The following is a 14781-nucleotide window of genomic DNA, read 5'->3' as shown; positions in this document are numbered from 1 at the left end:
GTTGTTATGTGCCTTCAAGTCATAATACTTGATATTTATGTAATGCCATTTCACATCCATCCCCATAGTAATCCCTATAAAAAGTCTAGACAACTTTTGATCCACAAAATTGGCTATAGCCCATCAGCTGTGTGACCCAGAAGATATCAAAAACATTCTGAGAGTTATTGAGCTCTGCATGGGTGACCATACTTGGCTGATCGGCTACATTCAGGTTATCTAGCTCTGCCTTATAACAATTTATCTCTGCAAGATAAATTCCAGAGGAATTTAGGCACATATATCTGGGCTAATGCAACTGAATTTTTCCTTCCCTGTGAAAGTCCCTCCAAAAGAGGTGTGTGTCTGTGTGGGGGTATTGAATGGTGTGAACTGTGGTGCTGGGGTGGGGGGAGGCTGAAGGAACCTGTGAAAATCAGTCAGAGACACTTTATGTGAATGCAGCCCTTCTCTCTACAGAAGGCACATTCCAGATCCAACACTGTTACCTATTGAAAACTTGAATCTTGGAGCCACAGCAAACTTTGTACAATATACAGACTCTTTGATTTTGTACAATATACAGACCTATACCTGCCTTCTGATGGGAATAGGGCATCTCCCTGTAATAGTAAGGGCAAACATTTAACTAAAAATAATCTGTCCTTTGATTTTGCCTTTCTCTATATGACAATTGCAAGACTGGCAGGTCGGCAGGTCTCGTCCCAACTGCCATTTAACAAAGGGGATTATCAGACAAGGGACGTCTTGTCCCTTTCCTGTCATGTTCCCATCCTTCCCCCATCATTGCAACAAGGACTTTCAGATGGATTTGCGCTTAACCTGGTTGGGAAGTGTGAATGATGGCGATCACGTGAAAGGCTTTCAGATGAAGTAGCACAGATCCCATCATTATCTCTCCATTAACCTGTCATTAAAGCGACATTGGCTGGCATTTTGCATTAACGGAGGTTCACCTTAATGCAATGCTGCTTTAACGACAGGTTAATGGTGGGATTGATGCTACAATTTGAATCCTTTTGCTCCAATCCAGTCACAGATGGGTTAAGGATGGGATAGGAATGGAGGAGTAATCCCTATCCTTTCCCCATGTGCAAATCTCGAGTGAGCTCCCATCACGAGTCCCAGCTTCTGTCAACCTAGCAGTTCGAAAGCATATAAAAGTGCAAGTAGATAAATAGGTATCACTTCGGTGGGAAGGTAACAGCGTTCTGTGCAGTCATACTGGCACATGATCACAGAGTCATCTTTGTCAACTCTGACTCTTTAGCTTAGTGATAGAGATGAGCACCACCCCCTAATATCGGACACAACTAGACAATCTCGTCATGAGAAAAACCTTAAACCTTATACAACAGGGAAAGGAAACTTTGGTGGATCCAGGGGGCAATTTTGACTTCTAGGGAAACATCCCCCAAAATATGAGTTAATCCCCCTCCCCTGAGAACAAGAAATGACTGGAAGTTCATATCCAATGCTTAAAGCAAGCCATTTTAAAAGAGGAGGATCCCCATTCCTGGTGGGTTCTAGTAGGTTCCGCTTTTTGTAGATAGACTGTCAGAGACATATGGAGAAGAATCAGTCTTGCAAAGGTAAATTAGAGACCATACATGGTCCTATGAGCTGCATGTTACCCACCCCATGTTACACAGCTCAACAGCCAGGCTTTAGGAGGAGAGAATCTTGTACACTCGTCCCTCCACATTTACTCAGGTTAGGAGCACAGGACTCCCAAGAATGTGACAGAAAACCACAAATAACAAAAATACTATATTTTTACCTAAGAGAAGACTTCTGTAGGAACTTCTAGGTCCTCCTCTGCAACTGTGGTCAACATCTGCCAGACACTGACCATAGAAGTGCACTGGAGGAGCTACAAATGCCTAGTGGAATATTCTCTCTGGGAATCTCCAGGTCCTTCAGTGTGATTTTTTGGTTAAAGTTGACCATAGAGTTGCACTGGAGGACCTAGATATTCCTAAAAAGAATATTTTATAAAATTTGTGAATAATCAAATCTGCAAAAATCAAAGCTGCAAATATTGAGGGAAGAATGTAATTGACAATACCCTTTGAAGGCAATCAACTATGAGTTTGAACAGAGGGGGATAAGAAAAACTAGGATGATAAACTTCTTCACCGTAGCAGTTAAACAGAGCTACATTTATTGATCTCTTATAAATTTCTCTTTCCAGGAGAAAGTTATCCACCAAATCTAAGACATGGAAATCAATATTCAACCTGGGCCGGTCTGGCTCAGAAGCCAAGACTAAACTGAGCCGAAATGGGAGTGTGTTTGTACGAGGACAGAAGCTATCTGGTAAGGACTATTTGTGATCTCCGCCAATGAGACTAGTGCAGCTTTGTTGCTCTTCCTTTGAGTAGTAAAGAAGTGTTCCATTGTGCAAAAGACCTTATATACTAATAAAGTTACAAGGATTTGATGGCAGCCTGAATGGTTGTTTAAGAGAGCAAGAGGGAGATCACATATTTAACCTCTTGTGTCATAGTGGAGTATCACCAGAAGGACAATGGAAAGCAGTTATAGCTAAAAGCATACAAGCTGCTTGCTATGAATGCTTCCCATTGTATTGTGGGAATACTTGCTTCTTCCTGAGCAGCTGGGTGCAAACACAGACAGAGGTCAACAATGTCTGCCAAAACACTCTTACTAAGAATACATCTATTTGTTGTTGTTTTGTCTTTTAGTGATAAAATATAAGGTCATATTTCTCCAGTAGAAAATGCAGATAGATATAAATGGGAGGTCTCCTGATGATGGCAACCCCAAGGAGAACTATCACAGGGCTTTCTTGGCAAGATTTGTTCACATATGGTTTGCCTTTACCTTCTTCTGAGAGTGTCTGACTTGTCCAAGTTCACCCAATGGGTTTCCATGGCTGAGTGGGGATTCTGACCGTGTTCTCCAGAGCTGTAGTCCAATGCTCAAACCACTACATTATACTGGAATTCATTTTTATCCAGGAGATACAACTCTGGAGAACAGGGTTAGAATCCCCACTCAGCCATGGAAACAACAACCCATTTGTTTTTCTTCTTGGTTGTCCATGTTATTCTCAGTACTCTTCTCCAGCATCACATCTCAGATGAGTTTATTTTCTTCCTTTTGTATTTACTGTCCAGCTCTCGCATCCATGCATGGTGATAGAGAATACACTGTCTTTCCCTCTTACACTTTAATCTTTCCAGTCCACAGCACATTAAACTAAGTGCCTTTTAACATTTCTTTCTCCAGAAAAAGTCACCATTCGACCAGCTAAAAGCATGGACTCGCTGTGTTCAATTCCAGTAGAAGGTGAGACTTGGCCAGTTTTATATTAAAAATGGCAGTCAAAGTATATTCTCACTAGGTCTGGCATCCTGTTGGATAGTTCCAACTAGAATAGACCTAGTGTTGAATGGTGAGTCAACACTTAGGTAACTCTCATTGGTTGAATGGGTCAACTCTAGTCAGGGCTAAGAACATGATTCAGACCTAAGTGTGTATATGTGTGGTGGTGGAAGCTGTCTTTGTGGGTAGTTGATTTATATCAGCATAAATTTATATTTATATAATATGATTTATATTTTGATGTATAGCGGATCCTACCTCTCTGCAGGGGATTTGGTTCTGGGGACGCCTACAGATAGGGAAAACCATGAATGTTCAAACCCCATTTTATTCAATCACTAGTGATGTGTGTGTGTCCACATCAGTGCACCTGGGAGCATTCACCAACATTGAATAATATGGGGTGGCAAACTGGGGCTGGTTTAATCTGTGGATAGCTAGCTTGCTGATACTTCAGGCCTATTGTATATGTGTACCACTTTTTTTAGACAGTGGATTATTTGTTTGACTTCCTAAACTTTTGATTCTATGAACAGACACATATTTCTGTGCACACAGTATATTTTTGCTCATAGAATCAAGGGACTGGATTGCAACCATAAGCCATCCAATGGTTTGTTTCTGTGTCACTTTAATATACCTGTTCAGATGGATTACTATGCAGACCAGACCATGAAAATATATACAGACAAAAGTGGAAGTGAAAAAAAGCATCTTTTTTCTCACTTCCCCTTTTCCTCTATGCATTTTTAAGGCTAGGTTTGTGAGGTAGTAAGTGGAGGTTAGTGAAAGTGTGAAGGTGACAAGATTTGTTCAGAGGTGGTTTGCCATTACCTTCCCCTGAAGCTGAGAGAGTGTGACTTGCCCATGTTCACCCAGTAGGTTTCCATGACTGAGTTGGGAACTGAACCCTGCTCTCTAGAGTTGTAGTCCAACACGTAATCCACTACACCATGTTGGTTCTACAGCTCTATATGCATGCATCATTCAGAAATTATTTTGCATTGACAGAATTGCTATGCCCCATCATACAAAGTATTTATTTGTGCAAATAATTTATAAATGTTGATGAGAAGCATCATGCCCCAGCCAGGATACATAAAAAGCCATTTCAGAGACATTTGAAATCAGCCAGAATTGCCCCCAGACAATAAACCAGGAGCCATAGCAAATTCCAAGAGTGTGGATTTGATTAGATCATGATAAAGTTTGGTCACCTTTTAGAAGAGAGGAGTCTCTGACTTAAGGTTTTGGGGTGGGAGGGAAACACATGGGAGCATCATACCAATTGGTTGCTCTTCCCTTTTTTCCTCTAGATGTATTGAAATAGCAGGGTATCATGTCCCTTTGGCAATGTTCTCTAGCTTGTCTCATTTCTTTCCTTAGGAGAAGATGAGAAAGGCCATTTCAAGCATACAGTCATAGCTGGAGGGTTTTTCGTTCCAGTGATGAAACCACGGATGGGAGGCCTAAACAACTCATCTGATGTCACCAAACAGGAGATAGAATGGGATCCAAAGGGTGATGTGAAAGGAGCAGAGGGAGGGACAGAGGACAATGGAGAGAATAGTGCTTCTCGACCTTCCCAACTGAGGCCACTTCCAGAACAGTTGAAAGTGTTCCGGGCCATAGAAGACCCTGAGAGTGAGCAAACCTCCCCAAAGATGCGTCGCGTGTTCTATACTTCCAATGATGGGACAACCAAATCGGGATTCCATGGGACTCTGTTCCCCCTGGAAGCCTCTCCCCGGCACCAACGGAAAGCCTTGAACATATCAGAGCCCTTTGCTGTCTCTGTACCTCTTCGGGTGTCTGCTGTCATCAGTATCAACAGCACCCCCTGCCGCTCACCAGCAAAAGATAAGCCTGCTTTTCCTAGCCTGCAAGAATCTTCTTTCTTGGGGCAGGACAGTGGTGCTTCTACAGCCACAGAAGGAGAAGACCGTGCCAAGTCAGAGCATACCAGAATCAAGGAGGAAAAGAAGCCTGAGTCCAAAGTGGCACCAGCAGGTAAACTTAGAAGGGTATGGTAATTATTGAGAACATAGTATGAAGGACTTGTTCCAGAACAGTGTCATTTATGTATGAGATAGCCCCTAAGGAAATGCTTGGAATACTTGCTAAATATGTATTGGCAGACTCTTGTGCTCTATTATTTATTTTTTGGATTTGAGCCATTTTTTCCTCTGTTTCTGTTGCCCATCTCCATGCGGGTTTCTTACTTCCCCTTTTTGCTTCTGATTCAGATTCTGCTGCTGAAGAACCTGAAACAGTCAGGAAGCTGGAGTCTATAAGTGATGCACTGCCTGCCTCAGAAACTCAGGAGACCAGGAGTGGTTGGAGCAATGGCAGCCAAGCTCCTCAGGCAAAACAGAACCTGGAACAGAAATCACTGGTCAAGCTTCCAGCAAGCCCACAGGAGGCAGACAAAGCAAGTCATGGCCAGGCAGAGCAAGGTTGCCAGGAACAGAAAGCGCTGAGGGACAAAGTGGAAGACACCTTGCACATAAAGAAGCAGGTAAGAAGAAAGTGTTGAATACCAGCCCCATGCCCATACTTTAAACAATGAATAGTGGATTTTGGTGAACTGTGGTTCACAGATTAATGACTGTCAAATAATGGATTTTGGTGAACTGTGGCTCACAGATTACTGTTGATCAACATTGTAGAGAGATCTTGTAGCACCTTTGAGACTAACTGGAAGAAAGAGGTTGGCAGCATGACCTTTCATAGACTTCAGTCTACTTCCTCAGATGTTTTTAGTGGAGTGGAAGCTAAGGACAGACATATATATGCCATAGGTACGTGATAATGTCAATTCAAATTCAAAATTGACATAATGTTCAGGACTTGTGGTTTTCACTCATAGCCTGAAATAAAGTATGACTTGAGATGATAGATAGATAGATAGATAGATAGATAGATAGATAGATAGATAGAGATAGAGTAGGTAACAGCCAGGAATTGGAGAAGCAACATTGGCCCCTTATGGGAGTTTGTATGGCTGCCCCATCACTTGATCCCCACTTATTAAAAAATAACTTTTCCACTGAAAAGCAAGGATGTGACTTTTCAGTAATTTTTCTTTTGATGGAAGCAATGAATAATTTTAGCAATTTTCTTCACACTGGGAAGCAATATTTAAAACAATATTGTCTTTGAAGCCTATTCCCAATTCAGGACATATTCCACACAAAATTCACATGTAGTTGTTTTGCACAGAAAAAGCCACCCTGTGTCTCCTAGAGGCCATAGGGGCACTTTCATCATATTTTGGAACCTTACTGGGATAATTTAGGCTCAGAAGATGCATTCTTTTCAAACAGGAGGAAAACTGGAAGTAAGCCCTATTAATTTTATTTATTTCAAGGATTTATATCCTGCCTTTCTCTGAATCTCATGGTTTTGGGGGCTGATGTGGTCCATGACCCACATGTTCCTCAAACTGATACATAGCCAGATAAAGTAGACTGCATCCCCAACATGAAATTGTCTTCTACATTTGTAGAAAAAGGGAAACCAAGTTTGTCACTTGCAAAACCATTTATACAAGTAAATTGCATAATGGATTCCACTTTCATTTGAAGGACCTTTGTTCTACACTTGTCACTCCCAGCATCTGATAGGGTGTCTCAGTTTGTTAACATGACATAGCATCAATGGACTCCTGGGTTCTTTAAATTTCATAGCACTGGGTTTTGAAACATGAGGGCAGGAACCACTCTCATTCTATAACGTTGTTTCACATGGGAAATTCCTCTTCATGTAAATCTAAATCCAGTGAGAATTTTGCAGACACCCTAGTGGGATGTTGGATGTATAGTTACTCTCACCCTTCCATAATTCCCAAATGTGTCTTGAATTTGTAACATTACTTTAAAATGAAGTGGCATAGATGAGTAGTAACGATTCTTACATCCAATTGAAGCAAACCTCCATTTATCAGTGTATACTTAGCACAGTACATGATGCACAGTGTTTTTTTTAATGGGAACGGATAATGGAGGGCCTGAAGGAAAATTGTTTTTTCATTCTTTTAACAAAACATATGCTCAGCTGCTACACCCTAAAACAGCTCTTCCACTCTCCCTGAATCCTTTTGGCTAAGAAACATATATCTATATATTGAGCGAGGTTTTAATTTTTCTGCATTTATCTGCTTCTGTGCATGTACATATGTCCCCTTGCATAGATTGACTTAATTACTGCACAGAATGCAACATGTAAAAAATAATGTGGGTAGATGAGAAACCAAACTGGTAAAGAGAAAATTGTCTTGATATTGTTGGTCCCCACCCCACCCCTTGCAGGGTTATGATGATCATTCCAGTGCTGCAGTGGAACCCCTGTGGCAAGATGTTCAACAAGAACTGAAAATTGTTGAATCTGAAGAGGAGATGTCATCCACTGCAACTGCTACAGAAAAAGTCAAACAACGATGGGAACCTAAACCTAGTCCTCCATTGATTGTACCTATAGAAGCAGACAGTGCAGTGTGTGGTTCTGTGCTCCCTCTCACAGCACCAAAGGAAGAAAGCATAGCCAGAAACACACCAACTGTACCTCACTTTCCTTTGTTTGGTATTTCCTCCAAAGGATCAAAGGACTCTCTGGTTTGTAATGCTGAAGTGTTCGGAAATCAGGATGATGCTTCTTCTACCTTACCAAAACTGGAAAATACCCCATGTGGGGTAGCTTGTCCAAAGGTTTGTTTGAAAAATGAGGACTCCAGGAGTGACTTTTCACTTCTGGCCCATGAACAGAAGCTTCCATCAAAATCACTAGAAAGAACAGCTCTTTTGAGAGATGAGTCATCACCGCATCCCAAAGAAGAGCATTTAGATGAACCAGAGTGTGAAAGTAACAGCTGCATTCTTCAAAAGGAGAAGGAAGGAACAGTGGTGACCCAGGCACAAGAAAGTGATAAAGAGTTTTCAGAGAGAAGAGATCTGGCCAGTTCAAAGACCTTAACTGGAGTTGGATCCCACCAGCTGAAGGAAGGCAGAATAAGTGATCAAGCCCAAGATTCTCTTGATCAGCAGGATGATGATTTATGGGTGGATCATGTCCAGAGCTTAGAGTTGGTGGAGCCATGGGAAGATCACCAGTGGGTCACCAGTCCTCTTCATTCACCTACATTCAAAGACACTCAAGGGAAGGAGGAGTTTCACCCACAGAGCCAAGGAGTAGTCCAGAGCCACTCCAAGAAGCCATGTTTCAATCGTAGCTTTTCTTTAGACAGTAAAGACTTTGTGAAGAGGCATTGGGGTATTCCAGTGCCTTTTTTAAGTGCCAGTGAGGAGCATTTTTGTAGTGACACACAGTCAGGGGTGAAGAAGCCTTCAGAGATGCAGCAGGGAGGAATGGACAGAGTAGAAGCCTGGCTGAATCTTTCAGAGGAATCTTCTAAACTGGTTGAGAATATCCAGAAACCTTTGAGCCATGAAGCGGGCTTTGCAGCTATAGAATTGCCATCCCCCCACCCTGTTGCTCATAAAGAGTCAGTTGAGAAGGATGTGTATGAGGGCAAAGAAAACCAAGATGTCATGAATCATCTGGAGTCCACCTTACCTCATTTTAATACAGGGGATGGTTTATTAAATTCAAATGGACTATTGGAAGACACACTCTTCATTCAGCAGGCTGATAGCTCTGCACCTATTGTCATGAAGGACAGCACTAAAGACTCACAAGACAGTAAAAGTGAAGACATCCCACGGAAAGAGAGACCAAGGCCTTCTTCCCTCAATCTGGATTCTGTCCTTCCGGCTGCCAGCCTTTTTAAGTTTGAGAGTCTATCTGTGCCTACTCCTCCCAAACATTTCCTCTCTGGACAAAAGGAAGTTAAAACTAGTGATTCTGTGCCATCACTTCCTGTTGCCTGTCCAAACAAGACTAAAGCTGACCTTTGGGGTTCTCGTTTTGATCCTCAAGAACTAGATTTAGACTACATAATGATGGCTCATGCTACCACTGGCCGACGTAACTCTGCTCCAGTGAGTGTCTCAGCAGTGAGAACCTCTTTCATGGTTAAGATGTGCCAGGCTAGAGCTGTGCCAGTTATTCCACCTAAGATTCAGTATACCCAAGTCCCTCAGCCCCTACAGACACAGAACCCCAATTGTAGGACCCAGTTGACACCTGAGAATAAAGAAGTAGAAGCCAGCATAAGCCAATGCAAGTCAAAACAAAATGCTCAGGGCCAGCTGCAGCCCTCAACAAGTCCACCTATAGATAGGAAGGGCAAAGAAAACAACCATGTAACATTTGTGGATTTAACAGCAACCAGAAAGGTAGAGCCATCCTTTTCCAATCATAACTCTTCACAGGATGTACCAGTTCTTCGTCGAAAGCGCACCTCTGAAGGAGAGAATACAGGAGATAATCCACAGTCCTCAAAAATGGAGAGGCCTTCAGGAGTTTCCAAGCCTTTGTACAGATCAAGGCCCGGAAGACCTCAGAGCCTTATCCTGTTTAGTCCACCATTCCCAATCATGGACCATCCCTCTTCCTCTGCAGACTCCAGGGTGCTGCTTTCACCCATAAGAAGCCCCTCACAGACCCCTTCTCCAAGCCCAATATCCAGTGATTTGTCAGTGACAGTCTCAGAGGGGGTTACTCTTCGGAATAAGATGACAATTCCCAAGAATGGCCAAAGACTAGAGACTTCCACAAGCTGTTTTTACCAACCTCAAAGAAGGTCTGTGATTCTGGATGGGAGAAGTGGGAGACAAATTGAATAATACCTATTGATTCCCTTCCCTGCTCTTCCCTGGTGGATGAGATTGGGGTGGGGGTGTGACATGGAGAACTATGATCATTATGTTATTATTAAACACATATTAGCCCCCAAATACTTATTTGTCAACTCCAACAGTCCTTTACTTTGTAGATTGTCATTGTTAAATGATAGGAAATTAATTTGGTTTGGTTTGGAGCCCACCTTGGCAAAAGGTGTACAAGTAAAATGCCAAGAGAAAAGCTGAAGTCAATCCTGGTTTCCTTGACCAAGGTTCCCCCCTTCCAGATTCACATTCTACATCTTCCCAGCAACATACAGGAATCATCTCAGCAAATTATAGTTGGCTACATTTCCATTGCTCTCCATGTTCCACAGCCTTCCTATTGGTTTTGATTTATCATATTCCCCAGGATTCCAGATTACAATGGTAACAGAAGCCTGTAGGCTTTGAACTCTCCTTGTTATGGAGAGACTTATGAGGACTGTTGTAATGTGCAAAACAGATTGGTATAAGAGGAATGTTGATGTAATTGAACTAACACCTATGTTGATGTCTTGGTCTTGCCAGCAAGTAGCTCTTTCTTGTCCTATTCCCATAGCATCTGTTTCTCCATCATGTTGAATAATTTAGTGTTAACTATAGAGGTTTTATATTAATTGCTATAGGAGACTGCACAAATAGCCATGTAAGCTACCTCTTCTTTTAGAGGTCGGTAACATTAGAGATGACACAGCAGGGACTAGACCCACTGCTGATCCTATTGATTCTCTCCCCAGTTCACTGCTTGCTTCATTTTTCTTTCTGCACTATCAGGCCCAGGTTTGGTAGCTGTTGAATGGATTGATGGACAGAGCAGTCACAATAAGCTACAAACAATTGTATTATCTGTATTTGTATTTTTTTTAAAAAAAACAATCATGTGTGCTGCTTTTTATTTGAAGTCATCGAGGGATTTCTCTCTCTTTCTCTCACAAGCATTGTGGCTACTGTTTGTTCAGAAACAATTTGTTTTTTAAGCTGTCCTTTAACTTGGAGCATCAGGAAGGTAAGTGACAAGAAATAAATATAAGCTCTGATTTGCAAAGATATCCCTGTCAGAATTCACAGTTGTGAGTTAGAGTTGGAATACATACACACACACACTATTGAAGTTTTCCTTGAAGTGACTGAATTAAAACTGTTACATCATTTTGTAAAATAGAGTATAGATGCCCAACTTACAGTGCTACCTCGGGTTACGAATTTAATTCGTTCCGCGGCGCCGTTCGTAACCCGATAAATTTCGCAACCCGAAAAGGCGCTGGAAAGCCGCTGGAAAGCCGCTAGCCGCGCTTCCGATTTAAATTTCGCGCCGAAACGCGCCGAAATGAATTTCGTAACCCGAAAAATCTTTCGTTACCCGGAACAGTTTTTTTAAATCTAACTTTTTCGTACCCCGGAAATTTCGTAACGCGGTCAATTCGTATCCCGGGGTACCACTGTACAGTGTTACAATCCTGAGCCATATTTTTCCAGTGGGCAACAGGAATGACTGTCTGCCCCCCCCCCCCCCCCACACACACACACGCACAAATGTAGATAAGCCAGGTTGTTATCTTGGGGGAAGTGATGGAAAGGTCTTGTGAACCAGAGAGTTTACACATTTGCACCTTGTACTAAAATTCCCAAGTGGCATACAAGTAGAATTTGGTGCTTAGAGGGTCCAGTCCTGGTGATAAAAAGCTGTTTTATAAAATAAAATGGTCAGATTTTCTTCCTTGAGGCTATAGATGTCCATTAGGAGTTTCTGTTTTTACCTTGCAACAAAACATCTATGGGAAAATTTGAAATAATGCAGGAAGTAATGTTTAATACAGACATCCCCAGATATGCTGTTCTGCTGTTAGTAAAGGTGCCTTGATTTTCATTTCAGTGAGAGTGCAGAATATCTCTCTGATCACAGAGAAACTCAGATAAACATATATGAGGGATATTGTGGGTTTTAATAGATTCATCTACAGGATAACACAAGTTAAGTTTCTACACCTTTTGTGAAAAAAAGAAGAGGTTTCTATGAGAGATTTTGTACCAGGTTTAGTCAAGGCATATTTATAAGATCTGGAAAAGAGGATGAAGAAGAGCAAGAGTTGTATTTTTTTCTCTCCTGCCTCCTGTCCCCCCTCATTTTAATGAACAGTAAGGGGCATGGTGGAACTCTGTTCTCCAACAGAGGCATAGATGAGTAGAAGCATGGAAGAGGCTCTCTGAAGGCTTTATGTAATAATATTAAAGCTTGGAAAAGTTACGTTGTTGTATTAAGCTCTTTGAATCCCACAGCCAGCATGGTTCCTGGATGCTGTAGTCCAAAGAAGTAATTTTTCCAAGCATTTCATAGCCACACCCTAAGTACTAGGAAGGAATCAATTGTTCAAAGCAAAGTAGGATGGCCACCTATCGCTGCTTGGAAAATATTGTTCCTTACTTAAAATAAAAGCTTGGACTTCCTCAGAACCTAGAGGACAGAACATTTTTCCAAGAGCAGAGAGGTTTTCTGAATACATTTCACTCTGTTAAAGTTATCAATACATTCCATCTGTAGCATGTAGAAACAGTGGTATGTGAACAAGTGCCACTGACCACTGGGTTTTTTTAAAATAGTGCAGCCCAAAAAATATAACTAGTTTTTCTTCTCTTCAGAGTTCTAAAATATCTGTGCTGATAAATGTTGTGTTAAATTTATATATCAACAGAACTTGTATAAATATACAGTATTAAAGTGGAATTAAAAGCTAAGCAGCATTACATCTGTGAACTTTAAATGTCTCCAATGTCCAGGAATGGTTCTTTGTTGTAAATGCTTCATAATTCCTTAAAACATATGCACAAAAGACAACCAACAGGATTGCAAAACCAACCCTTTGATCCCACCTGTCACAGTCTGCCCCATCTTCTTGTTGTTGTTGTGTGCCATCAAGTCCTTTCCAACCCTAAGGTGAACATATCATGGAGTCTTCTGGGGCTGAGAGTGTGATGTTTATCACACTATACTCTTAAAGTGCTACTATTCCACTTTGACTCCTCTAGCTGCATCCTGTTGCATTCTGGGATTGGCAGTTTTAAGGAGGGGTATTTAGAATTCTCAGGCATCTCTGCCTAAGAATTCTAAATGCTCCTCCTTAAAACTGCAAATCCCAGAATGCAACAGGATGCAGCTAGAGGAGTCAAAGTGGAATAGTAGCACTTTAAGAGTATAGTGTGATAAACACTTGCCCAAAGTCACCCAGTGGGTTCTCATGGATAAGTGAGGAATAGAACACTGATCTCAAGAATCATAGTCCAATGCTCAAAACACTACAAAATGCAGACTCTCCCCATTTCCTTATCTGTTCTTAATATCTGCTTTAAGTTTGGAAGCCTACAAAATGCCTGATCCCAGTCTTGTTTGTGCTGACACTATTTGAGAGACATCAGTCAACTTTACGAATAGTTGGGTCATGAAAGTAGAACTGCAAGTTTTTGCATGTGCATGACAGAGATGAACATACACACCCCATACACACTATCTGTCCTCACCCTAAAGCTGTAGCTCTATTATTATTGCTTGTCAGGTTTCATAATTGGGAATACATGGATGACCACACCTGGGATAGAGAAGCACTGTAAAAAAAATCTCTTTTTAATAAAGAGATTGAGAGGGTCTCTTTGGAGGTATGCTATTTAAATGATGCATGGGTCCTAAGAGTCTGGAGGTCGCTCCAAAGCCACACTCCATTCCTAAGCACTGGAGTGCAGCTTTGGTGCAGCTTCTGGATTCTTAGGGTGCATGCATCATTTAAACAGCATACCTCCAAAGAGATCCAAAGCAGCTTTATTTTGGCAGTCTGTAACAAGCCAGAGTCTACTTTTCTGAAAACTCTGCACCAGCTTTCCCCAACCCAGAGCCCTTCAGAAGTCTATAACTACATTTCCCATCATCCTCCAGCCTTTATCTCTGTAAGAATATAGGATGCTAACTAATCTCACATTAAACTCCCCCCCCCCACACACACACACACATCAAGCTTTATATTGTCATCTTGGTCAGAGATTTTTCACATCACCTCCTGCCTGAATCTTTTATATAACTTGTTGTAAATATATGTCCCTATTCTAAGAAGATGGTGCTCGGTGCTAGCGCCTTCTGCATCTATTAATCTCATTTAAGATGGATGACAGGAAGATATGGAGAGATAATCCATCAGAGTGTGGTCTAGGCCATGCATTAATGCCTTGTGTTTCCCTTGGTAGGCTCTATGGGTATTGTTTTTAATGGAGTGTTGCTGCTCCTGTAGGCTTTAATGCTTTTATTGCTTGGCAAGTCTCAACCATGAGATTAAACTGGACTTTTATAAAAACATGTGTCTTAGTGCTATTTGGAGCTGACCCTATTTGGTGGGATCTTGAATAACACAAGGGGGTAATGGTGTTCATTACTTGCTTGGCTACCTCAAAGCCCATGGGATTTGAAACTGAGATTCTTCACTGTCATTGGTTATACTCAGGAACCTTTATTTTAAACAAGGGGGAACATAACTCCAGACCTTGAAGCCAAATCTAACTGTCTAGGCTTCTTCCAGTAGCCACTGCCTTTTCCCCAAGGGAAGCTGAAATAGAAGGTTCTTTTCCCATTCTAAAAAGTTGAAATAGTAACTGGCAGTAAGAAATTTGA

At 41.6% G+C, this 14781-nt stretch overlaps 1 protein-coding gene across 1 annotated transcript in view; it reads left to right on the top strand.

The window, feature by feature from the left end:
- The window catches only part of ARHGAP31 (Rho GTPase activating protein 31), a 126693-nt gene extending 115499 nt beyond the window's left edge, over nt 1–11194 (top strand). Inside the window, exons 8-12 of the mRNA XM_089512485.1 lie at nt 2195–2319; nt 3256–3315; nt 4738–5361; nt 5598–5869; nt 7662–11194. Coding sequence (XP_089368611.1) covers nt 2195–2319; nt 3256–3315; nt 4738–5361; nt 5598–5869; nt 7662–10094 — 3514 coding nt within the window. The 3' untranslated portion in view covers nt 10095–11194. The remainder of the gene's footprint in view (nt 1–2194; nt 2320–3255; nt 3316–4737; nt 5362–5597; nt 5870–7661) is intronic.
- The last annotated feature ends 3587 nt before the right edge of the window (nt 11195–14781 follow it).

Source organism: Sceloporus occidentalis, unplaced genomic scaffold, assembly GCF_023333645.1.
Source record: "Sceloporus occidentalis isolate IW3139 unplaced genomic scaffold, rSceOcc1.0.p SCAF_2, whole genome shotgun sequence".
In the NCBI taxonomy this organism is placed as follows: Eukaryota; Metazoa; Chordata; class Lepidosauria; order Squamata; family Phrynosomatidae; genus Sceloporus; species Sceloporus occidentalis.
This window is presented reverse-complemented; position numbering and strand designations above follow the sequence as displayed.